Source organism: Solenopsis invicta, chromosome 3, assembly GCF_016802725.1.
Source record: "Solenopsis invicta isolate M01_SB chromosome 3, UNIL_Sinv_3.0, whole genome shotgun sequence".
NCBI classification, from domain to species: Eukaryota; Metazoa; Arthropoda; class Insecta; order Hymenoptera; family Formicidae; genus Solenopsis; species Solenopsis invicta.
Window position 1 is genome coordinate 15,564,809 of NC_052666.1, and position 25,266 is coordinate 15,590,074.

The following is a 25,266-nucleotide window of genomic DNA, read 5'->3' on the forward strand; positions in this document are numbered from 1 at the left end:
GAGTACATAGTTAGTTAGCTTATTTAAAATGTAAAACAATTGGGTAATGATTATTTAGAAAATTAAAATTAGAGTACATTATTTAATATTGGTAAAAACTAAGAGGTTAACTAAGAGAAGCTAAATTATAAACATTATTATTTTTGAGATTATTACAAGTAGTTTATTAGTAAAGCTAAATTTTAATATTAATGGCAAGTATGTATGTGAGGAGGAGATGGAATTAATTTATTCTTTAATAAATTCATAATTATGCGTTGTGATTCATATTTCAACTATTAAATCAAATTAAAGTTAAGATTTAAGAATGGAAATAGAACATTTATTTTTACATAGAGATTAAGAAATATTTAGAGGGAGGGTCGGGAATTGTTTTAAATAAGAATTGCTGTATTAATTAGAAATAAAGTAATAATATTGGGATCAAGGAGCTGGGACATGAACGGCTGTGATTGCTCATTAGCGATTTATTCCTGGTGAGTTGAATGGAAAATTGCAGTAAAACCGAAAAGAGTAAAAAACTTACTTATGGTAGCAGAGAGATGATGTTTTCTGATTTTTGGAGATTGTTGATGGAGAACGATCTTAAAACTAGACGCACACAGATTCTAAGTTCAAAACAATTTTAAAAATAACGCGCACAGCTTCGACTCCAGACTGAGAATAAAAATCTTGGATCTTGAAAAATAAAAATGATAGTGACGACGGAGTGTCAGGAAATTGTACATTTTATAGAGCTTAGGAAAAGGCGTAGAGATGATCAAGTGAGTGAGATGAAGATTTGATTGAATAAAGCTTTTTTTGAGATTTTTTCCTTCCCTTGGAGATTCTTTGTTATCAAAATTTTGGGCGTATTCGTTGGTGGGGTAGTTCACCAACGCTCATTACCACTTCTCGGACGATCTCTTGTTGGCTAATTTTCCATTTTCTCCTGATTTTTCTTAATTTAAGAGGGGCGAGCAGTTGCATCACCCAATCGCTTAAGGGATTCGTTATCTTACGGTTTCTCTTCTTGAAACGTTTGGTTCCGATTTTTTATATTGTCGCGTCCGTTTATTTGGGATTCGCTTTCCATTTGAATCATCTTTCCGTTCGTGATGAAACATAGGTTCGAACAAACAAAGCCGGGGTTGTAAATTTTGATTTTATAGTTTTATAGTTTCCGTCCGGCGTCGCGACTCAATCTTATCTCTGATTGTTGCCAGACTTTAATAGCATTTAGATTTTTCTTTTTCAAGTTCAGGCTTTGTTCGTTCATATGGATTATTGTATTAGGATAAGCATCGTTGCTTGTAGTTTGTCGTCGCACGATTTCTCCTTTTTTTGCTTCTATTTAATGGACTTATTGCTCCGGATGTAATATATGTGGCCATTATATATTCCAAGGACAATGTTTGATTTTTTCTTATAATAACCGGGTGTTGTTTATAAAAGAGAAATCGTGGAGTTCTGAGTATAAGTGTTATAAATCTTACAGACAATCTCTTAGCTTGTTTCATATTTCATGTTTTATATGAGGAATGCGAAAAGGGAAATCGTGAAATCCTCTGGATGTAACAATTTTATTGTCGTCGCAATTTTTCAATAATTAAAAATAATGCAATAGCAATTTTACGACGATATACAACTTTTGCAATAATTTCATCCATCTCATCCATATTTAAGCGTGCCGCTTCTATGAAACAAATTCCAGTTGCTCAGCCCGTACGAAAACTCTCACCGTGTGAAGCCACGGCCAGTAGCACTGCCAATACCATTACCCGTACGGTAGCAAGTAAGAAAATCCAGTTAGAAATCCAATAAGAAAACACGTATCGTCTGCGGCAGGCTTTAGACGTGCTCGAAGTGGTCAGCGCGCCGTGTGTTCATCCGACATCACTATGGAGGCCGAGAAAGAACAATAGCGAGGTATAATGCGGTTTTTTACTACGAAAGTTGTGTCAAGATGTGCAATTCAAGCTCAAATGTTTGCTGTGTATAGCGAACACTGTATGTCACGTGCGCGTGTGTTTGCGTGGAATAAATAGGCTTGTTTTCTATTCCTGCACTAGACTGCACTGGAACGTTCCTTCTTGCTTTCGCTAACTTTGAAACATCTATCTATTTCATTTTAAGTGTACATTTATTTAGAGAGTTCAGGAACAGAAAACAAACGGAATGATTTTCTCGAATTCGTTTATTTCACGCAACACACGCGCATGTGACATACTCTGTTTTCTGTTCTTGAACTCCCTGAACGCAGATAACCAAGTTAGATTCAGCACATCGGGCAAATTAATGCATTGCATGTATTGTTGTAAATTTGCAGGCAATTTGCTGGCTACAAAATTTAACGTAAAACTGAGTCAGCAACAGGAGAGCAAAAACACAACATCAGTTAATGAAATGTTAAGAGCAAACGTTTATTAATAATAACATATCACGTTGACAGCAAACTGTTGGCTCGTCATGAGCTTGCATTCGTATATATATCATAATGACAGCAATATGTCATCAAAATGATGGCACGTATGATATCAAAAATTTAATACAAGAAGTAGAATACTTGGTAAATATTGTTAAAGATTCTAAATTGCAGCTTATTATCGATAATTTGGTGACATGACAATATTCGGTCCCGCCGTGTGTAAGACCCCACGCGAACAAGTGAGTGCTGGCGCTACCGCTAGGCGGCCACGCCGCGGGGAATTTCTCGTGAGTCTAGTGCGGGCGTTATATCTAGGCATCACCGCGGCCGACTCCTCAATTCATACCATGGTTCGTACTTCAGTGAGCCTTTAAGAGCTACATGTTGTAACATCGAGACAAATACTCGCTCTTATTCTTTTAAAACATGACGTGTGTATGAGTATAGAACGCTGTTCTACATAAAATTTTATATCTTTGGTGCAGAAATCCCAATCGATTTGAATTACTTTTTTTTTTTAATCGATTTTAATCGCACATTTTTGGCAGGTATCTTGAGACTATATTAATATTCAGGTGAAAGAATTTTGCAAATATTGCAGCAGATATATAAAAATTTCTTGCAAGAATTTAACTGCAGAATCTTTTAGAAGAATTAAGTATGAGAAAGCAGATCATAACGTTCTGTTCGCAGAATCTTTCAAGAATCTGCTGCAAGATTTACTACAGTCTTGCAGAAAATTACTACTAGAATAGTAATCAAATTGCTGACAATAAAGTTTCACGTGTAGATATCATGTATGATGATAACTTGCTGACATTTTGATATCAAACACATTAGTTGAGTTGTAGTGCACGCATGATAACAATTTGCTGGCAATTTGCTGAATTTAAATGAAGACTTTAATGACGTCAGAACAATAGACAGTTTGTAGAAACACTTTGGTTCTACTTTGATGAAATTAAATGCGGAATAAGTGACAGCAAAATGTCATCTGATTACGGTCATTTGGCTATCAGGGAATTAGTGTGCATTTAAGGCTGCGGTCCACTTAGCGCTTCAAACGCTACAGAGCATTCGTAGCATTAATATGGCTGGTCCATTTGACGCTTCGGAACGCTCCCAATAGCTCTTATTACGTCATCAATACGTCATCGTTTTCGCTCTCGATTTGCTCTAACTGCCTCACCTCGGGAGATGGGTTAGCTGGAGCGTTTCAATATTTGGCGGGAAATTACGACTTGAGCCGTATTTCGATTCGCGCTGAAACCGCTCTTGGCTTCATCAATAGTTTGTTTGGGGCCGTATTTGTGTTCATACATGTTTAAACATGATATATCAATTGACAATAAAAAGGAATTATTATCATTAACTTTCTTTGTTTCTGCTACGCGAGAAAAAATAAATTAAAATTATGACTTTACCTGAAATGACTCTTGAATTCCATAGCAGTGAGAGATGGGATAATACATTCTACATAACCTTCAATTTTAGGCGTTCTTCGTTTTCTTTGATTCATAACTCATTAAGCAAAATTCTATTTCTTCTTCCTCATCATCATATATATAAGATATTATATCGTTGAATGTATTATAAACATTTACTAAAATTGGAACTGATTCCATTATTAAATTTGGATAAACCGCGGCTAATTGATTCAAGTGCTACAACTGCTACAAACTGATCCACTTGTGTAGTGATTGTAATATTGGTAACACTAGTGGACCGATCATAGCGTAGCGTTTAGAGCGTAGCATTCAGAGCGTTCAGAAGTACTAAATGGACCGCAGCCTAACATGAAATAGATATATATTTGAAATTTAGTGAAAGCAAGAAGGAACGTTCTAATGCAGACCAGCATACTAACTGACTAACATTAAATAATTTTACTTTTCACAATTGGCTGTCTGGTCAACTATAACTCACCGATAGACAGTGAGAGAGCAGATTTTTAGAGAGAGATATGGCTAAACTGTACACACCATGTTATCCCTTCACCGCATGGTGGAAGGATTACATGGTGTGTGCAAAACTTGGAAATCACGCCCCTTTTTCGCGTCAAGCTACGCGAAACCCGCAGGTTGGCCAACTACAAAAAACTAAATGTTTGATAATATCAGGTTCCCAGATAGCAATGCATTCTTTGCACAAAAGGAGAAATACTTAATTACAAATTTTCCTTTGGTTACAGTCTCGTTGTTATATCGCAGCCGCTAATCCTTTTGTATAAGACTATTTAAAAGCAATAGGAAGGAAACTGTTTTTCAGGCAACTGAAGGACAATAGTGTACAAAACTTATTATTAGTATAAAATTTCCAATAACATTGTTATAAATAGTTTTCGACAATTCTTTATTATAATATTTCCTCCAAATATAAAGAAATGTGTAATATCATAATTGATTAAAATTATATATTTATGTATTTTAATATATTTCAATGAAATATGTATGTTATATCCAGATAGCACACAATATTTATGATAAATATTAATAAACATTTATAATTTTTTTTATAAATATTATAGAAATATTTTATACATATTTTATATATATGATAGAAAAAGATTATAAAAATATTTATTCAAAGTATTGTTAAAATATTTATTAAATATTTTCTAAAATATTTATGGTGAATAAAAAATAAATATTTACAAAAATATTAATATAAATATTTATAATAAATAAATAAATATTTGTATTATTATTTTGTAAACACTTTTATAAATATTTTGTTTATTTATAGTAATTATAAAAATATTTATTCTGTTTTAATAATACATATTATATGTTAACCATTAAACACACCGATCTTTTTTTTTTTTGTTAACAGAGAGGAAATGCGTTACCGCATACCCCAGGCCCCGGGGGAGGCCTGGCGGTTATGTGGGACTCTTCCCCGCCGACAACGTGTCGGCGAGGACATACCCACTAAAACCTCTCCGGGTGTCCAGCTCAGGTCCTTGACTGGGGGGGACTCCGGGAACGCGTACAGCATGCTTCCTGAGACCCCCGGACCAGGTCGGCCGAGGCCGCCTCAGCACGCCGGGGAGCACCCTGGTGCGGGTCCCCCGGCAGGGCCGTGAGGCCAAGCCGGCCTAAGGTCGGGGGAGAGGGACACCAGCCCTCCCCCGCCTCTTCCCCTTGTGATGTTTACGGGGGTAAAGCCCTGGAGTCCGGCCCCCCGGCCGGATGTCCCGAGCCCCTACGCGCCGGACTAGCCCGGCGCGGCGGCATACTCTTCTCCGTGTTGGGGGGGGAGGAGGTAGGAAGGAGTTCCTTCCCCTCCCCCCACCAGCACCCCGGCGAGGCGCTAGAGGGGGAGCGATGGCGCATTGTGACGCGCGATCGCTCCCCCGGACCGTTAAGTCAGGTTTGCCTCGCCGGGCTCACTTACATGGGGAGCTGCCCTCCTCCCACGGCTGCGCGTCCCGAAAGCTGGGCCGGCAGCCGCAGGGGAGGAGGGTCGCTCCATTTCATCATTCCTGTGGCGGTCGCCGTCGTCCCTCTCCTCCGCAATAGTGGGGAGCGAGGGGGCGACCGCCACGGCTCTTCTGCCCCGCCGCCGCCCGGTGGAACTCCGGGGGCGGGGGCCGCTTCTTCTCGGTCGGGGCGGACGGGGCGGGGGCCGAGACGAAGCGTGACCCCCGTCTCCGCCGCCCCTTCTGTTCCTCGCGTCGCCTGGGGGCATACGATCCCCAGGCTGACGCTCCCGCACCTTTTCGGCCTCCTCCTTCTGCAGCATGACTCGCTCGCAGAAGGAGGAGACCGCCTTCCAGGCGCTCTCCCTGCCGACCATCTGACTGATGATGGCCGGCAGGGAGAGGTCATCTCCCACTTCGGCCCTCAAGACTCCGCGCAGCTCTTCCCACGCTGGACACTCTTCCAGCGTGTGCCGCGCGGAGTCCCGGGCGGCGCCACAGTGGTGGCACTGTGTCGTCGGCTCCCTCCTTATCCTGCACAGGTACTCACCGAAACAACCATGCCCGGTGAGCACCTGTGTCATCCTGTAGGACAAGCCGCCAAACGGGCGGCCCACCCACTCGTCCAGGTGTGGTAGGACGGCCTCCAAGATCCGAGATCCGGCCGCCGGCGGGTTGTCGATGAGGTTCCTCTTCCATGACCTCATCACCCGCCGACGGGCCCTCTCCCGTAGCAACGCGGCGGCCCTGGGGGTGACTACCCCCCCCTCAAGGCGGATGGCTTTTGCCCTGGCGTAGGTCCACGCCAGGGCATCGGCCGTGTACTCCGCCGGGGGGAGCCCCGCCAGGGCCATGATTGCCGCGTTGTGAGCGGTGCGAAACGCGCGCGTTATCCTTCGCGCCAGCCGCCGCTGCACGTCGTGCAACACCTTCTTGATGCGGCGGCTGGCCAGCGCCTCGCGGAACCACACCGGGGCTCCGTACAGAGCCCCGGACATGATCGCGAGGGCGTACGCGCGTCTAGCACTCACCTTCGGACCCCGGAGGTTGGGCATCAACCCATTGAGGGCGTTCAATCTCCTGCCCAACCGCTGGGCCAGCTGGTCAAAGTGATCAGCGAAGGCCCAGCGACTGTCCAGGTGCAACCCAAGGTACTTCAGGGTTGCACCCACCTGAACACGAGTGTTGTCCACCAGGACGAAGGCCTGGGGCGGTACCCCGGAGGAGCCATCGTGAAAGAATATGGCTTCTGTCTTCTCCGGGGCCACCCTCAGGCCCAGGCCTTTTATGGCACCGACGACACAGGCCACTGCCCAGTCGCCGTTGGCGACTGCTCCTCCCCAGGAGGTCCCCCCCGCCACTATGAACGTGTCGTCAGCGTAGCCAACGACGTAGCAGCGGGGGGGGGGAGGGCCGTGCGGAGCACTTTGTCGTATGCGGCGTTCCATAGCAGGGGGCCCAACACGGACCCCTGTGGAACGCCACATGACACGTCCCTCCGCTGCTGGAGTCCGTCTTTGTCGCGGAACTCCAGCTCCCTATCCCGGAAATAGTCCTGAACGATGGCGACGAGGTAGGGCGGCAGGCGAAAGTACTCGCTTAGCGCCGCCACCACCTCGCCCCAGAGGAGACTATTAAAGGCGTTGGCGATATCCAGGGATATCGCCTACGCCACCATCCCGTCCCCCGTTAGGGATTCCGAGAGGGACCGAACCTGACGTATCGCGTCAATTGTCGATCGCGCCTCTCGGAATCCGTATTGTTTGGGGGACAGTTCAGGACCATTCCGGGCCATATGCCGGATGATGCGGTTAGCGATTATTCGCTCGAAGATCTTACCCGCATCATCCAGCATACAGAGGGGCCTGTACGAGGAGGGACTCTCCGCGGGCTTGCCCTCCTTTTTAAGGAGGACAAGCCGGGCCCTCTTCCACCTCCTGGGGACGGTACCTTCCCGGAGGCACTTCGTGTACGTGGCACGAAGTGCCTCCCCTACGATAGGCGATGCCCGGGTCCAGATTTTGGCATAGATGCCATCCGGCCCGGGCGCCTTCGCTTTTTTGCCAGTTATTCGGGCGAAGGCCGCGACCATTTCGTGCCTGGACACCTCCAGTTCCTCCGACCATCCTGGGGGAGGGCCGGACTTTTCCGGGATGTCCCTCCCCCGGGTGAGGAACAGTGTGTTCACCACCCTTTGGAGGAACTGGGGGTCCAGCGTCTCCGAGACTGGAGGCGCCCATGGGCGAAGCCTTTTCATCACTATACAGTATGGCCTGCCCCATGGGTCGCGATCCAGCTCGGAGATCATATCCTCCCAGGCCGCGGCCTTCGCCCGAGCTATGGCGGTCCTCAGGGCCTTTCTGGCATCCCTGAGGACCGCCGTGGCGTTTGTCAACGCTTCCTCCATGCCCCGTCGCTTGGCGCGCGTGTGCGCCCGCCTGGCGGCCACGGTAGCTCGCCTTAGTTCGGCGAGCTCCGCGGACCACCAGTAGGCGGCGCGGCGCGCCATAGGTCTGCTGCGGGGCATGGAGGCGTCGCAGGCACGCGACATAATCTCACAGAGGCGCTCCGCCTCCTCAAACACACCGATCCTGTAAAATACGGAAACACATTTTTGGGTCTGGGAGACTTTTTTAACTTTGAGAAGTTATAACTTTAATTACAATCAATATTTTTCTACAATTTTTTTTTAACAAAAGTTCAAAATCTCAGGAGAGTGACTGCACAATCGGCATTGCCGAAAAATAATTTATTGTGAAGTTATAAAAGCAAAATCATCCCAGTAAACACAGAATATGTATGTTATATAATATAGGAGTAACATGTAATATAACAGATGTTACATTCTATTTATATTATAATTATATAATATTACTTTATACATGCAATATAACTAGATTATGAAACTATTATGATGCCTGTTATTAATGTGTTATAATAGACGAACAGCAATATAATTACAATATTGCATGTTATAATAACGGTTATATTACATACATTTTGATATTATATAATTTAAAATACGTGAAATTTTATTAACCTAACCTAACCTAACCTAACTTAATAGCAATGCCATTTTCAGTCGGTTCCGATACCAAAGAGGTTCCTCTCTGCCAATACTTCCCGCCATTAATTAAGGCAATTATAATTAATTAATTAATTAAGATACTCGGTAGTTGGTGTGTGCCTAGAGTGCGGTCAAGTTAACATCCTTTAATTGGTCAATTTGTAAAATTCTTTGTTCTGATTGATTAATCAGATGCTTCGAAGAATTTGTAATGTCTAGTTGATCGCAGCCTCAGTGTGTATCAGTGCAGTGTATTTCCGAAACCAGCCCTGCCGAAAATGTGCGATTAAAACCGATTAAAACGGAATCCTTTTTAATCGGTTTTAAGCATGTTTTAATCGATTCAATCCAAGAGCGGATTAAAAAATAATCGGTTTTAATTCTATACAAACCGTAATTGATTTTAATATCGCTTTCGCAAATTATTTCTAATCCGAAATAATTACATTCTAATCCATACTGCTGTCAATCCAAATAAATTTGAATAATCGAATGGATATATAATCCAAAATAATCCGCTTAATGCCCATTTCTATCAAAGGTTTAAATTTAATCATTGGTTAACTTGTAGGATGCTGGCAACTCCGAAATTTAAGCATTTCTACTATATTATATGCAATAATTATATTAGAAATTTTGACGTTGTCATTCTGTAAATTAACCAACAATTAAATTTCAACCACGTTAGTATACCTGGACATAAATTGTAGATTTTTTAAATAAAAAAAAAGTTGTTTATTACAATAATATTTCTTATTAATAATTTTAACTATATTGAGGTTTGCATAACATTTGCATTAACATTTTTTTAAATAAAATGTACAATAACATTTTTTTATAAACAGCATTGTATTTATTACCATATTATTGAATCTCATATACATTCGGAGGTTTGCATAAATATCTAGAATATCCTACATCTACATGAATAATCTTGCTTTTTACATCACTTATTAAAACTATTGAGCTATGTACATAATCTTCTGATTCTATCTTATCCATGTACGATACATGTACGAACGGTTTGTTGGAACTGATTGTAATTTTTGATATTTGAATGTGACATTTATTTTTTAAGAGAGTGATGTATAATATTTGTTCATATTTACCTGAATGCAACTGAACCATTGTATCGCTCGTCTTTCGTGCTTTACGATATTTCTGACTGTGAAATACGACACCTATTCTATATATATTTCTGTTTTTAAATTTATAAATTGTTTAAGTGTAATGCATAATATAAAAATTTTTACAAATTTTAATGTAGTTGCATTAAGACTCCTAAATACTCTCAGTGACAATCACATTTAGGAATCCTGACACTAGTAGCGAAAAATGATACGCTAAGACGCTGAGAATTCTTGCGTGCTATTTTCAAATAAAAAGCTATTTTGATAAAATAACATTGTAAATTATTTTAACAAATTTGTAAAATTGTTCTAAAACAATTTTTTTCTTGACGGTTTATGAACTGTCAAAAAATCATAGCTTTTGGACAATTTTACAAATTTTTTAACGTGATTTATAGTGTTGTCATCAAAATATCTTTTTATTTAAAAATGGCACACAAGATTTGTTAGCGTCTCAGCGTGTCATATCGCATTAAAATTCGATTTAATTATAATTTATGAAATCATGTAATTTCGGATTGAAATGGATTTATCCCAATATTAATCCGTCCGAATTATACTAATTCCGATCTGATTTTTAATCGGTCTTAATACCGTTTTTTCGGTGCAGAAATCCCGATCGATTTGGATTACTTTTTTTTAATCGGTTTTAATCGCATATTTTCGGCAGGGAGCATACCTCTCCGGCCTATTTTGTGCATTGATAAGAGAAAACAGGTATGTAATGAAATATTATAATCATAAACACTGTGTGATACAATGTTATCACGGATAAATATCGATTATTTGATATCATTTACCCACGGATTATACATTTAGATCATATTTGACATCGTTTTCAACATCGCGTAGAAAATGAGGTTAAAAATGTTCGCTAGAGAAACGGCATCCGTTCCAGTGATATAAATGTAAATGAAAAACACTGGATTGTATACTGTTATTATAGTGTTAATATAGTCGTTTTTATTCATGAAAGAAGAAAATGCTTTAAAATTATTATAATTTAACTATAATTTATTTCAGTTGGTTTATAACAATTAGTTTTAATATTAATTATAATTTATAATTGTTTTGACATGCAGTTTGTGCCTGATATTATTACTGCATAAATAGTAAACAAATGTTAGTAAAATAGTTATATTCATTATTTTCCACATAGCACGTAATATTTCTGTGATATCACAGAAATATTGTAATGTCACAGAAATATTACATATTACTGTGAAATATCACAGAAATATTACTGTGATATTACACAGTGATAATGACATTGAAGTATTCTAGTGATATCACAGGAATATCACAGAAATATTACTGTGATATTACACAGTGATAATAACATTAAAATATTCCAGTGATATCATTGCAATATATTGTTGCAATATTTAATCCCAAAAAACAAGGTAATGTCAAATGACGTTTCTATTATGTCTTATTAATGCAACGTCACTATCTCTTTGATTAATTGGATATTTTCAGTATCTATAATATTCTGGTAATTTCGGTATATTATACGAGGTGTGTTCAAAAAGTATTGCGAATTTTGAATTTTCGCGGGTTACGTATATTCGAATTTCGATCTTTTTGTGGCGTTATGTTGGTACTCATGTCTCTCACTTATGCCGACAAGCTCGGCCATTTTGAATGTTCACTTAATTGTTGACAGCTGCTTTGCTTGCACGTGTTTTGGATCGTCTTCGATTTTTACCTATTCAAAAAAATGGATCAAAGAACCTGTATCAAATTTTGTGTGAAAAACGAAATTAAGTGCGCGGATGCATTCCGAATGTTGACTGTGGCATACGGAGAAGCTACCTTGGACCGAAGCAACGTTTATCGGTGGTACAAAATGTTCTCAGAAGGCCGAGAAGATGTGAACGACGAAGAGCGTGCCGGACGCCCGAGCACTTCAACAACAGACGAAAAAATTAATGAAGTGGAGAAAATGGTATTGGCCAATCGTCGAATCACCGTTAGAGAAGTTGCTGAGGACCTAAACATATCGATTGGCTCGTGCCATTCGATTTTTATCAATGATTTGGGCATGAGACGGGTCGCCGCGAAATTCGTACCAAAATTGCTCAATTGCGACCAAAAACAGCATCGCATGAACATTGCTAATGAGATGTTGGACTCTGTCCGCGACGACCCAAATTTGCTCCAGAGGGTCATAACTGGTGACGAATCGTGGGTTTATGGTTATGACGTGGAAACCAAAGCTCAATCATCTCAGTGGAAGCTGCCGCACGAACCAAGACCGAAAAAAGCGCGCCAAGTTCGGTCGAATGTGAAAGTTTTGCTGACAGTTTTCTTCGATTGCAGGGGCGTGGTGCATCATGAGTTCTTGCCACAGGGTAGAACGGTCAATAAGGAATATTACCTGCAAGTTATGCGCAATTTGCGCGAAGCAATCCGCCAGAAACGCCCGGATTTGTGGAAGAACAAAAATTGGCTTTTGCACCACGATAACGCCCCTGCTCACACATCGTTGCTTGTGCGCGACTTTTTGGCCAAAAACAACACACTAATGATGCCGCAGCCACCGTATTCCCCAGATCTGGCCCTCTGTGACTTTTTCTTGTTCCCTAAACTGAAGAGGCCCATGAAAGGACGACGTTACGCTACGCTTGACGAGATAAAGACGGCATCGAAGGAGGAGCTGAACAAGATAAAGAAAAATGATTTTTTGAAGTGCTTCGAAGATTGGAAAAACCGTTGGCACAAGTGTATAATATCTCATGGGGATTACTTTGAAGGGGACAAAATAGATATTCATGAATAAATAAATAATTTTTGAAAAAACACAAAATTCGCGATACTTTTTGAACACACCTCGTAGAAGAAATCAATTTACAAATAAAATAATAATGTCTTTGCCCTTTCGTGGAATGAAAGTAAAAGTTAAAAAAAAAATTAATTTTAATATTAGTTTAGGTATTTACTTAGTTTATCCTTAAACTGTATATATAAACTAATGTACTCTCTTCTATGTAATCTATCAATTTAATTATCGCTTTACAACTCGATCAATAATGATTTTATTAAAAAATTACAGAAAAACTTTCGTATTTGTCTTATTGCCATTTATAATTTTTACAGAATCACAAAAATTGATTTTAATTTTAAAAAATTTTTATCATAAAAAATTTTTTTAAAGAAAATGTTTACAAAAAGTTTTGTCAATACACATTTATTATTCACTGGGCAATAAATATTTTAAGGTATATTTAGAAGTTTTTGAAAAAAAATATACATTTTTACGTTGTTTAATATTTACTGCTCGGCACATTATTTCGTAAAATAATTTATTCATTAATATTGATTAGACTATTATACATCAGTAAAAGGTTTTTCAAGTTAATTAAAATATTAAATTTCCAACAAATTTTTCTTTAGACTTTACTTTTTTTTAATTGTATTAAAAAATATGGTTATATATATTCTATCATTAATTAGGTATTTTACAATGTTCATTAATTATATGAATGTATATAATGTTGCGGCTCGGTCACTAACCGTCACAACATACGACAAAACAAGCGAGCGTGTGCACAGCCGCTATGCGGTCCCGCCGTGTGCATAAGACTCCACGCAAACAAGTAAGTGCTGGCACCACCGTTAAGTAGCTGCGCCGCTGGAGACCTTCTCGTGAGTCGAATGCAGCTACAGGTGTTATATCTAGACGCCACCGCAGCCGACTCACTAGCTCACACTTCAGTGAGATTTAAAAAAAAATTGTTGCTAGTTGTAATTTGGAGACGAATACTCGTTCTGATTCTTTTTCTAATGTGACGTGTGTGTGAAACGCTGTTCCACATAAAATTTTATATTTTTACATGTAAATAATATTTTGTATTGTTATTTAATTTGTCGCAGTAATATTATTGCAATATTTCAATAATATTTCTGAGATATTGCAATAATATTTCTGTGATTAATTTTTGCGGACATAATATATTGCAGCAATGTTACAGCAATATTGCTGAGATATTGCAGTAATATTGCGATATTTCCAAGCGGTCACCCATCCAAGTCGCGACTCTGGTGAACGTTGCTTAACCTCTAAGATCGCTGCGAACTAATCCCTCGTGACGACCTGTGAATACTTAGTGCTGATATGTATTGTCACGTACTTTTCCTGACGCCGGAGAGCAACGGCAAGATACGCGATCAAACAACGGAATAGCTCGCGAAACACGCGCGGGAGCGACGAGCGAACCGAGAAACACCAAACATTTGCACCAAATCGCGAGATTGGGCGCCAGACGCGATGATACCGGTCGCGTCTCCGGGTTCACTTTTCCACTCTAAACACGGATTCACAACACGCGAGAATGCGTCATGCCGAAACGCGAAATCGTCGCTCGCACGCGGCCAGCTAGCTCCTCTAACCGGTAGAGGGGCGGGAAAGCGGAGACAGGGACGAAGCGGCTCTCTTACGGGAGACGACGGGTAGGCGAGAAATTAAGTAAAGTCAGGCCGATATAACAGATAGAGAACACATATATTGCAGTGCATAATAGAGACGGCATACAATAAAATAAGAACAAAAAAGAATAGCGGTTAACGTAAGAAAGAAAGACAAAGAGATAAGGCATTGACCAAAAAGAAATTAATAAGCCGAACGCGGGAATTATTTCAACTCAGACCATAATTACGCTACACGCGCCGATCACGACGACTGGTCCCGCGCGAAGCGCGGCAGCCAATCACGCGCGCTCTGACCGGCGCGGCAAGAACGCGAACGCAGAGCCTCCGCTAAAGCCTGTTCTACAATAGCAGTAAGCACAAGACGTAAGGTTGTAGCATTAATCTAGGATCATAGAACTTAAAATATCTTTAAAACCGTGCTGTCTACAATGGCTTTAAGACAGACCAATCAGGAGAAAGAATGTTTAATGTTAAAAGCAATGGACGACTTGAAGTAAAGAGGTTAGCTTGGGCTACTGTTAAGGAAGGATTGTCCAAGAAAAAGACTGGTAAGTACTTGCAAGATTTATTTATTTGAAATCTGTTAAATGCTCAAATATTTTCATTAAAAATTAATGTGAATTCATATAATGAATGCAAGTATATTTGCGTAGGCACCGATGCCGAACATAGATTTAGTTACGACAACGGTTTGGAAGAAAAAGGAAAAAAGTAATCCAATTGATGTGATAAAACACCTAAAGCAAGTATCAACATTTTTCTTTCTGTGATCAATTATACTCAATCATAAATTTATTTATTTTTATTTTGTGTTGTTTAGAACTACGTCAAACTATAAAGGAAAAACAACATATGAAACTTCATCACAAACGAACGTTCCGTCAACTTTATACTTATATTACAAGTGAACGTCCTTTCCAAATTATCAGAAGTGAACATTCCTTCAACTTACACGTTAAATTCCCCATCGACTTTGAGTTTATCGAGTGAAGAAGTGCCATATATTTCATGTAAATGTTATTTCCTAAATTTTTAACTTTATTCTTTATACATGAGACTCAATTAAAATTGAAAAATTTGATACTTTTGATTTTAATTGTATTTTTTTGTATTTCAGGTATCGACAAATCTTCAGGTATATCTGAGGATTATTCTATTCCACAACAATCTTATTCTGAAAGTGCTGTAATATTGACGCCAGAAACTAACAATTTGGCAGTTACGACAACGGTTTGGAAGAGAAAGGAAAAAAGTAATCCAATCACGTAGTCGCTCAGACGCTGGAGTTAACGAACAGACTTACACGCTGTGACATCACAACTGTTGTTTGTGGTTATAGAGATGGACTTGAAGAAATTAGGTCTTACAACCCTCTTTATTTTATTAAGGCATCAAAGTATTTTACTGCAAATTGCTTTGCAAACACAGAGAGTGAAAACAAGACGTTGGTGGATCAGACCACTTAATAAAAAGAAACATCACGGATTCATGTGTAACCTATTTCGCGAAATTAGATTAACTGACCATGAAGAATTTTTTGGTTACACCCGGCTTTGGCCTGAACAATATGAAATACTACTGAGACTAGTAACTCCTTATTTGAGAAAGCATAGTATACGAAAATCTTTTTCGCCTCATGCAAGATTAGCCGTAACTTTGACGTAAGTTAATACAATTGTTTGTTTTTTTATTACCTATATTTATTACCTAAATACAGAATTTAATTACTTTATTCTTTTTACAGGTATCTTGCCCAAGGTGATACTGTGCAAAGTAAACATTTGGAATTTCGCATGGGGAAATCGACAGTATATAAAATTATATATGAAGTTTGCCAAGCAATATGGCTCGCTCTTCAACCTATTGTTTTACCCACATTAAATGCTGAAAAATGGAAAAAGATAAGTGAAGACTTCTTTCTTAAATGGCAATTTCCAAATTGCATTGGGGCACTTGATGGCCGCCATATGGAAATACAAACACCTCCAAACTCAGGGTCTTATTTCTACAACTATAAAGGATATTTTAGCATTGTCCTCCTGGCGATGTGTGATGCTAATTACAAATTTACATGGGTCGATGTTGGTCAATTTGGTAAGTAATTGTTTTATTTAACATTATATTTAAGTCGTTTGTGTAATAATAAGCATGATTTTTTTACAGGTTCATTAAGTGATGGTGGCATATGGAGTCAGACAGATTTGGCTGTTGATTTAGAAAATGATACAGCAGGCTTACCTGAACCCACTCCTTTACTACAAAGAAATATTCCTTTTCCGTATGTTGCTGTAGCTGACGAAGCATTTCCGTTAAAACCGTATTTAATGCGTCCTTTTCCAAGAAAAATGAATAAAATGACAAACGAAGAGCGTGTATTTAACTATCGCTTAAGCAGAGCAAGATTGTGTATAGAAAATACTTTTGGGATTCTTTCTTCTCGATGGAGGATTCTGCACAAAAGGATGTGTTGCTCAGTAGAGAATGCACATAATATTTGTAAAGCCCTTGTTTGTTTACACAATTTTGCTATGATCCATAACAATAATCAGCGTGCTGATCAATATTGTCCACCTAATTGGCTAGATGTAGAAGATACAGAAGGAGGATTAGTAGAAGGTCGTTGGCGTATTATAGGGGCTGGACAATATTTCAAAGAATTGTCAAGAGTGGGACCTAACAGAGCTGGAGCTGTTTCTATAGGTTTACGCAATTATCTTAAAGATTATTTTGTATCACCCACTGGCAATGCTCAAGTACCTTGGCAATTTGAAAAAGCATTGAGGAAATCCAATATTAATATATGTGTTTAGAGTGTATATGTAGAGTGTATTAATATAGTACGTGTGTATATATAGTTTCTACATCTCTCTCATATGTGTTAAAGTCAGATATCAAATATATTACTTGTAAATAAACTTTTTATTAATATGAAAGTGTTACATTTACTAAAATAATATAACAATACAAAATAATGCTATAATTTCAAATAAAATATATTTTTTTTTTGTAAACACATGGTATGTTATATGTAAAATATATTTAGAAATATAATATACGTAACACAATTTAGCTATGTTAAATAAACATTTATTTAGGAACATGAATTATTTTATCACAAAATTAATTTTGATAGAAAAAAACGGTAATTATTTTAAAACAAAATTTTATTTTGATTCTAGTGTCTATTAGTTAATAATGCTTTATACGTATATTTACTTTCAAAAGAAGAATATTTAAAAAATATTAAAAAAATAATACTACAAACTTTTAATAGATAAACTAAAATTATTGAATTCTCCATTTCAAGATCTTTGAAAATAATATATAAAAAGCAAATTTATTTTTATTAAAAAAACTGACTTGTTAACTTGCGTTAAAATAAAACATTTTTTAATGAGATCTTTGTTCAAACAACTTATATAAAAAGTCTCAACTTTTACTTATCAATATATTGTTTTAGCAATTGCATGATAGCAATCATGCAATCCAATTGTTTAGATTCAGGTACTTTTTGCAAAGTAAAACCTATGGAACTTAACATACTCTTAATTTCAAGAGAAAATATATTTTGAAAATCTGTAGTATGAGATGTAGCTTGTGAACCACACGTTGAGATTGCATCTCCTACTTTTTGTGCTAAAACATTTAAATCTTTTGATTGATCTAATAGTGATTTATTAAAAGTATCTGCATTCAACTTTCTTCGTTTAGCAAACAAATCTGGCTCTGGAACACATTTTTTATAAGTATTTGCTTTCACTTGCTGCATTTGCTTTGCAGGTAACTCTATGTTATTGTTAGTTTCTGGCGGCAATATTACAGCACTTTCAGAATAAGATTGTTGTGGAATAGAATAATCCTCAGATATATCTGAAGATTTGTCGATACCTGAAATACAAAAAAATACAATTAAGATCAAAAGTATCAAATTTTTCAATTTTAATTGAGTCTCATGTATAAATAAAGTAAAAAATTTAGGAAATAACATTTACATGAAATATATGGCACTTTTTCACTCGATAAACTCAAAGTCAATGGGGAATTTAACATGTAAGTTGAAGGAGTGTTCACTTCTGATAATTTGGACGGGATGTTCACTTGTAATAAACTTGACGGGATGTTCGTTTGTGATGTAGTTTCGTATGTTGTTTTTCTTTTATAGTTTGACGTAGTTCTAAACAACACAAAATAAAAATAAATAAATTTATGATTGAGTATAATTGACCACAGAAAGAAAGATGTTGATACTTGCTTTCGATGTTTTATCACATCAGCTAGAAACATCAACTCAGTATATAGATTCCAATGAGGCGTGTATGTCTGTTCGTTAGCTCCAGCGCCTGAGCGACCACGGGATTGGATTACTTTTTTCCTTTCTCTTCCAAACCGTTGTCGTAACTGCCAAAATCTATGTTCGGCATCGGTACCTACGCAAATATACTTGCATTCATTATATGAATCCACATTAATTTTTAATGAAAATATCTAAGCATTTAATAGATTTCAAATAAATAAATCTTGCAAGTACTTACCAGTCTTTTTTTTGGATAATCCTTCCCCAACAGTAGCCCAAGCTAACCTCTTTACCTCACTGTTACTATATAATTTGTCTGACTTGTCATACAAAAAAGGATTCGCCTTAACTATGGTAATGAGTTCTTGATCATCCAGTTCATCGTTCTCATCAAATTCTTCTATAATTTCTTCTTCCATAATTTCTTTTCCTCTTTTTGAATAAAAAAGAAAGTATTTCTTGGTCCTGTACGTTAAGTTTATACTACCAACACTGATTTAAATAAGTGCACTTTTCATGTGCTGCTGATTGGTTAACATAAGACCGTAGTGCGTATGAAATGAAAATAATTCATTTCGCTTACGACCTTGGTTATGTCCTTCAAAACCGGAAACGAGCTCTTTACAACTGTGGCTTACAACCTTACGTCTTGTGTTTACTGCTATTGTAGAACAGGCTTAAGGCGAGCTACGTAATTCTGAGACACAAGTGCGTACAGTAAAAGATTCGCGTCGACGACAACGCAGTCGCCGGAACCGCACTACAAAATTGATAGAACACGCGCGATACACCAAGTCACCGATATCTCGGGCGGCCGTATGATCACGGCCGTAACACGACTCACGCACGTGCGCGAGGGCTTTGCGGCTTCCCGGGAAACCGGTCGTCCGCGAGCTCTACGGCGGGATGGCTCAAACACACGGCAGCCGACAGCTGGGTGCCTCGACGAGGTCTCGGGCTTGAGGTGGAGAGCCAGCCAAACACTAAGAAGCAAGGTGCGTTCAATCGCCACGCGGCGGACGCACTCGCACACTAACCTAATGGCTCCACCTCAGAACGCGAGCCGGTCGACACCGACAGCTCGTGGCTGTACACAGCGGTTAGATGGGTCACCTCGACTTCAGCACGGTTCTTCTTCCGCTCCTCGATCCGCGGGGCTTGTCCGGGCCTGGCACACTCGACGATAGCCGCTCCCGATATCTCCAGCCGATATCTCGCATGCTCGCTCACGCTTCGCACCGCAGGGATCGCCGGGTTACATGCAAAAGCCGAGAGAATCGCGCTCGATGCGCGATCGATGAGCGCTACCCCTCCCACAGGGTGCGCGATATCCTTGCGCCTAGCGGCGCGGCCTATCAGCGGCCGCCCTTATCTAGCCGTGACGTCACGGCAGCGCAGTGTCGGGTCTCCGCAGGTGTCGTGCGGTTTCCGTCGGCATCCGACATCCTCGTCGTTCTTGTCGTCCCCGCGGATGACAGCAGCAAAATTTTTCCAGCGGCGACTCTTCGCCGCTATCCTCCTCGACAGCCGGCATTCGACGGCCCTCGTCCTGGCCGTTCGTCCGCCCCAGCCTGTCCATCAGCTGTGCCACTAGCGAGCCTCCTTTGCGTGGCTCTTATCTGTCGCCACGTCTTGTCTCGTCCTCCTCTCCGTCGGCGGCTTCCCGTGCGCCGGCCCTGGACGATCGCCCTCTCCTTTTCCTGTCGCGGTCCGTCTCCCTCGCCGCTGCTTGTCCTTAGGCGACGTTTGTCGAGGTGCCCGCGGTTACATGTAATAAGCCGCGAATGAGTACATAAAATAACACGCAACGCAGTCCCGCCGGAGATTTCGCTCTCTCGCCGAGTGCCCGGCCCGGTCGTACGCGCCTCCTCGCGCTACGCTTAGGCGGAGAACGAAGTGGCGAGGCAGATAAAACTGCCACGTCACAACCCCCCCATGCCAAGCGGGACCGTGCCGGTCCAGATGTCCCTCTGCAGCCACGAGCTACCGAGGAAGGCGCCTCAGAGCGACCGAAATCTCCAGTCTGTCGGCTGCGATATCACCAGGAAAAAAAAATCAGACGGCACAACACAAAAAAAATCTTACCGATTTGCAAAAAAAAAGAAAGGAAATTGTCAACCGACAAAATGGCCCCGACGACCATACCAAAAAAAAAAATCGTAACTGTTAGGACGCGGCCAGGGAGACATGGTCATCCCCTGGCTATTCGCTCCTTCATCTCGCGGTCCCGCCGTTTCCGGTCCCGGACGATCGGCTCCAATGCGCCCCTACGTCTATCGGGCGCTTCCGCGTCGGCGATCGGATGGGATAGGAGGAACGGAGACGGAGCAGGCTGCATTCACACCAAAACCAAAGACAGCAACGTATACAAAGCAGGCGTTTATTAGGGCGTCCCTCACCAACAAACAAAACAAACAAACAAAACAGACAAAAAAAATAACACCCACTTGGGTACGGGTGGCCGATAGCCGCGGCAAAAGAACGGGAGGCGTCGGACCGGTTTTCCCTCAAATAAAAAAAAAATCTTCATTGGATCAGCCCCTGCTCACGGCAGGGGTAGCGGAAGTCCGATAACATAAAAAAAATTATCTTTTTGGAACGATACGGGGGCAGGTCCATCCAACACACACAGCCCCCTGAGGCCCCATGGGCTAATGTGGGCTCCGGCGGCGGGCCCCCGGTGGGCCACCCTGGTATCGGGGCGCTTCCGGGCCGGCAGGACCCCTCTCCGGGTCGTACGATCCCTGACGGAATCAGCCCTCCTGGCAAGTAGGACACCGGTTGACCGTGGTGTCCCTTCGTCCGCACCGATAGCAATACACGGCGCGTGGTCGCGAGCAGCGCCAGGCGAAGTGTTCCAGCGAGCCGCAGTTCCAGCAGGCCTCGCGCTCGGCGCTGGTCGAAGCCCGCCGTGTGCTGGCGTCCCCTGGGTGTTTGGGGGCGGGCGGCAGGGCCCCGGACTTCCTCGGGACGACCCGCAGCGGGTGCCCTCCCTCAAGGCTGCGCTCAGCTCCCCGCAGTCGCACAGGCGGGTCTGGAGGCCCACGTTGCGTCGGTACGGGTCGGTGCTCGTGCCGACATCTCGCCGGTTGGGCTGTACTTGGAGGCCCGCGTCTCTCTGGCGCGGCCCCACCTGAACGCCAACATTCCTCTGGTCGGGCTCGGCCTGGATGCCGATATCTCTCGGTGGGAGCAACTGTCGCACCACGATTCCGCGCGGCGTCGGGCGCCTGCGCCGCTCCTCGACGTAGCGGGCGAGGTCCTCCCAGAACCCCGGGTGGTTCCTGATGACCCAGGCAAACAGGTGGACCCAACGCCACTCGAAATCCGCGTCCGCCTGCGCGTCCATCCTCCTAGGCATGCAAAGGCTCATGGTATTGCTTGAGATCTTTCACGTGGACCTTGCCAACGATCCCACCGTTAGATCAGCCAACTCGTATACTACTGGTGAGAGAATTCGTCGAATAATGAACGGGCCATGGAACTTCTTGGCCAGTTTCGCTAAGAAGTGCTGTGCGCCTGCCGATAACACGTGGTACCTTTTGAGTATCTGTTCGCCTACGTTAAAGGTGACTTCGCGCCTGTGCCGATTATAATACTTAGATTGCCGCTCTTGCGCGGCTTCCAAGTTTTCCGCGACCCACTCCCGTAACGCGCCCATCTTCCCCATATGTTCGCGCCACTCGACGGGGTTCGCTTCCTCTATCTCGACACCGACGTCGTCCTGTTCGCGATGCAAACCGACCGGTAGCGGTTCTCGGCCGTAATTAAGAAAGGCGAGGGTAGCTTGTAGAGACGTATGGTGTGCGGAATTGTACGCGAATCGAAACTCATTAAGGTGGACGTCCCACTCGCGGTGATCTCGTTCCACAAATGCAGTGATCATGGTCTTTAGGACGCGATTCACCCGCTCCACCGAGTTTGCCTGCGGGTGATAAGGTGGCACCGTCGTATGATATATACCATACTGCTCGGACATCGCGCGCAAGTCTCGATTCAGGAACTCCGTTCCGTTGTCCGTCAGCAGTACACGCGGCGCGCCCCAAAGAAAAATCACCATCTCCTCAATTGCCTCTCTAATCCGTCGACCGGTAGCCTTACGAAGTGGACAGTACTCTATCCACTTCGTAAATAAGTCCTGCATTACAAGTATGCGTGACCGGACTTACTCGTCGGCAACGGTCCCATAATGTCCACGGCGACTCTATCACGCGCTGCCCCATCAATCCGGCCGGTACGTCTTGCTCCACCTTTACTCTCTGACACACTCCGCAATGTTTAACGTAATTCGCGATATCCCTTAGCATGCGCGGCCAGTAATATCTCGTCGCGATACGCTGAAAGGTCTTCTCGACCCCCAAATGACCGGCATGCGGTGGATCGTGATTCTCCCTAATTACTGCACGGCGCGCTTCTCGCGGCAACACGCGTTTCCACCTATCACGATCCTCCACGACCTCCGCCATCAAGCGCGACTTTCTAAAATACATCTCGCCGTTGAGCATTCGCCATTCCGGGTAACGTCGCGGGTGGCGTGCTATCTCCTCGACCTTTGAGTTATACCACGCGTCATTCATCACGACCGCAGCGCAAAAATCTGTTTCCTCGCCTTCGTACAATCTTGAAAGTGCATCCGGCACGTGGTGCATCGCACCTTTTCTATGCTCTATCACGTAATCATATTCGAGGAGCTCGAGTGCCCACCGCGCCAGACGACCCGTCGGGTTTTTTAAATTGTGTAGCCACCGGAGGCTACTATGGTCCGTTATGATTGTAAACCGATATCCTTCTAGATAGGGACGAAACTTTTTGACAGCCCACACGATAGCCAGACATTCCAACTCCGTGGTGGAATATTTTCTTTCCGCTTCCGATAACGCGCGGCTTGCGTAGGCAATTACATGTTCCGCGTCTCCATATTTCTGCGCTAACATCGCGCCTAACCCTACGGAACTTTCATCAGTTGGCAGTAAAAATGGTAAATCAAAGTCCGGACACGATAGCGTGGGTGGGGTGGTCAAACAAAATTTAATTGACTCAAAAGCTTGCTTTTGAGTCTCCCCCCACACCCAAGAGCGATTCTTCTTCAGAAGACTCGTAAGCGGTTCCATCCGCGTCGCGCATTGCGGTATAAATCGCCTATACCAGGACGCCATTCCGATGAACCGACGCAGTTGTTTAACGTTTTGCGGTGGAGGGTACTGCACGATAGCGGCGGTCTTCTCTGGATCGACCGTTAACCCTTCCTTTTGCACGAGAAAACCAAGATATTTCACTTGTGATCGACAGAATTTACTTTTTTCCGGGTTGATCGTGAGCCCCGCGTCTCTAATATGCGCAAATACTTTGCCCAACCACGTAAGGTGTTCCCCGAAAGTCCGTGTCACAACAACGATATCATCAAGGTACGCGAATACATGCGGTTCCATCTCCGGACCTATTAAACGATCTAGAAGCCTTTGTAACGTTGCGGGCGCTCCCGTTAAGCCATACGGCATCCGCGTAAATTGAAAGAGTCCTTTGCCCGGTATCGTAAACGCGGTGTACTCTTTACTACTTTTCTCTAACGGGATCTGCAAGTAAGCCTGGCTAAGGTCGATGGTAGAAATGTAACCGGCTAGCCGAAGTTTATCCAAAATCGCATTCATGTACGGCAGGAGATACGCGTCTTTTTTCGATACCTCGTTTAACCGGCGAAAGTCTAAGCAAAAGCGATACGTGTTGTTCGGTTTCTTGATCATCACGATGGGTGTCGACCACGCGCTATTCGAGGGTTCGATAATACCGGACTTAAGCATTGAATCGACCTCGGCATAGATCGCTTCCTGTACCCTTGGCGACACCGGGTAGTAACGCTGTTTAATAGGCGTGTGCCCCCCGACATCTATACGGTGTTCCGTTAGCGACGTCGCTAACGGAACACCGTCGAGTTTCGCGGGAACGTCCGATATCTCCGACGATAAAAATTCCGATAACCGCGCGCTCTCCTCAGCCGACAGCTCCCTTAATCCGCCCTGCGGCGTTGCGCGTTCGCGAGCAGTAGACGTCCCCTCCTCTCTTGGTGGGGGCACCACGATATCGGCCGCTTCGTTAGGCGTCGAATCTGGCAAGCTGCCCCTCCGCTCGGTAGGGTCTTCCCCCGTCCCCTGCTTGGGCCCTCCTTACGCGAGCGCTGCCGACAGCGAGCTCGTGGTCTCGATTTCCAGGGGATATTGTCGCGTGATATCATCCGCGAATCCCCAGGTACTTCCCGCAAAATTAATCACAACACCGAAAGCTGTCAAAAAGTCCATACCTAATATACACGGTAACGCTAACGTTCGCAACGCGTACACGCTCAAGGTACGCGTGCGGTTTTCAATTTCGAGGGGTACCTCGACCTCCCCCCTCACTCGCGTCGTCTGACTGATCGCAGTCGTCACGCGGCGGTCCCTAGCCCGACGAAACCGATATCCCAACGATTGAACTAACTCAATAGCGCCCAGACCTAAAAACGTACGACTCGACCCGGAATCC

The 25,266-nt window shown here is 42.6% G+C and overlaps 3 protein-coding genes and 1 long non-coding RNA gene across 5 annotated transcripts; 2 read left to right on the top strand and 2 right to left on the bottom strand.

The window, feature by feature from the left end:
- Positions 1-14,755: 14,755 nt before the first annotated feature.
- Positions 14,756-15,167, top strand: LOC113004313. The gene is made up of 2 exons (XR_003268974.2): positions 14,756-15,004; positions 15,110-15,167. It is a non-coding gene; the product is annotated as an uncharacterized LOC113004313 (long non-coding RNA).
- A 110-nt stretch (positions 15,168-15,277) lies between these two features.
- Positions 15,278-17,381, top strand: LOC113004312 (protein ALP1-like). Its single transcript, XM_039447069.1, has 4 exons — positions 15,278-15,466; positions 15,574-16,117; positions 16,201-16,550; positions 16,620-17,381. The coding sequence occupies exons 2-4, from the start codon at positions 15,798-15,800 to the stop codon at positions 17,264-17,266; spliced, it is 1,317 nt and encodes a 438-aa protein (XP_039303003.1). The 5' UTR covers positions 15,278-15,466; positions 15,574-15,797; the 3' UTR covers positions 17,267-17,381.
- A 144-nt stretch (positions 17,382-17,525) lies between these two features.
- Positions 17,526-19,765, bottom strand: LOC113003433. Of its 2 annotated transcripts, XM_039447071.1 has the most exons (4): positions 18,989-19,765; positions 18,709-18,883; positions 18,449-18,630; positions 17,526-18,344 (listed from the first exon to the last, which is right to left on the bottom strand). In XM_039447071.1, the coding sequence occupies exons 1-4, from the start codon at positions 19,167-19,169 to the stop codon at positions 17,893-17,895; spliced, it is 990 nt and encodes a 329-aa protein (XP_039303005.1). In that variant the 5' UTR covers positions 19,170-19,765; the 3' UTR covers positions 17,526-17,892. The 2 variants fall into 2 exon arrangements, with proteins under 2 accessions (XP_039303005.1, XP_039303004.1); XM_039447070.1 differs by having other exon boundaries at positions 18,449-18,883.
- A 2,376-nt stretch (positions 19,766-22,141) lies between these two features.
- On the bottom strand, positions 22,142-22,810 carry LOC105202185. The gene has a single exon (XM_011170578.1). It carries the CDS (start codon positions 22,808-22,810, stop codon positions 22,142-22,144), a length of 669 nt encoding a protein of 222 aa, XP_011168880.1.
- Positions 22,811-25,266: the final 2,456 nt, after the last annotated feature.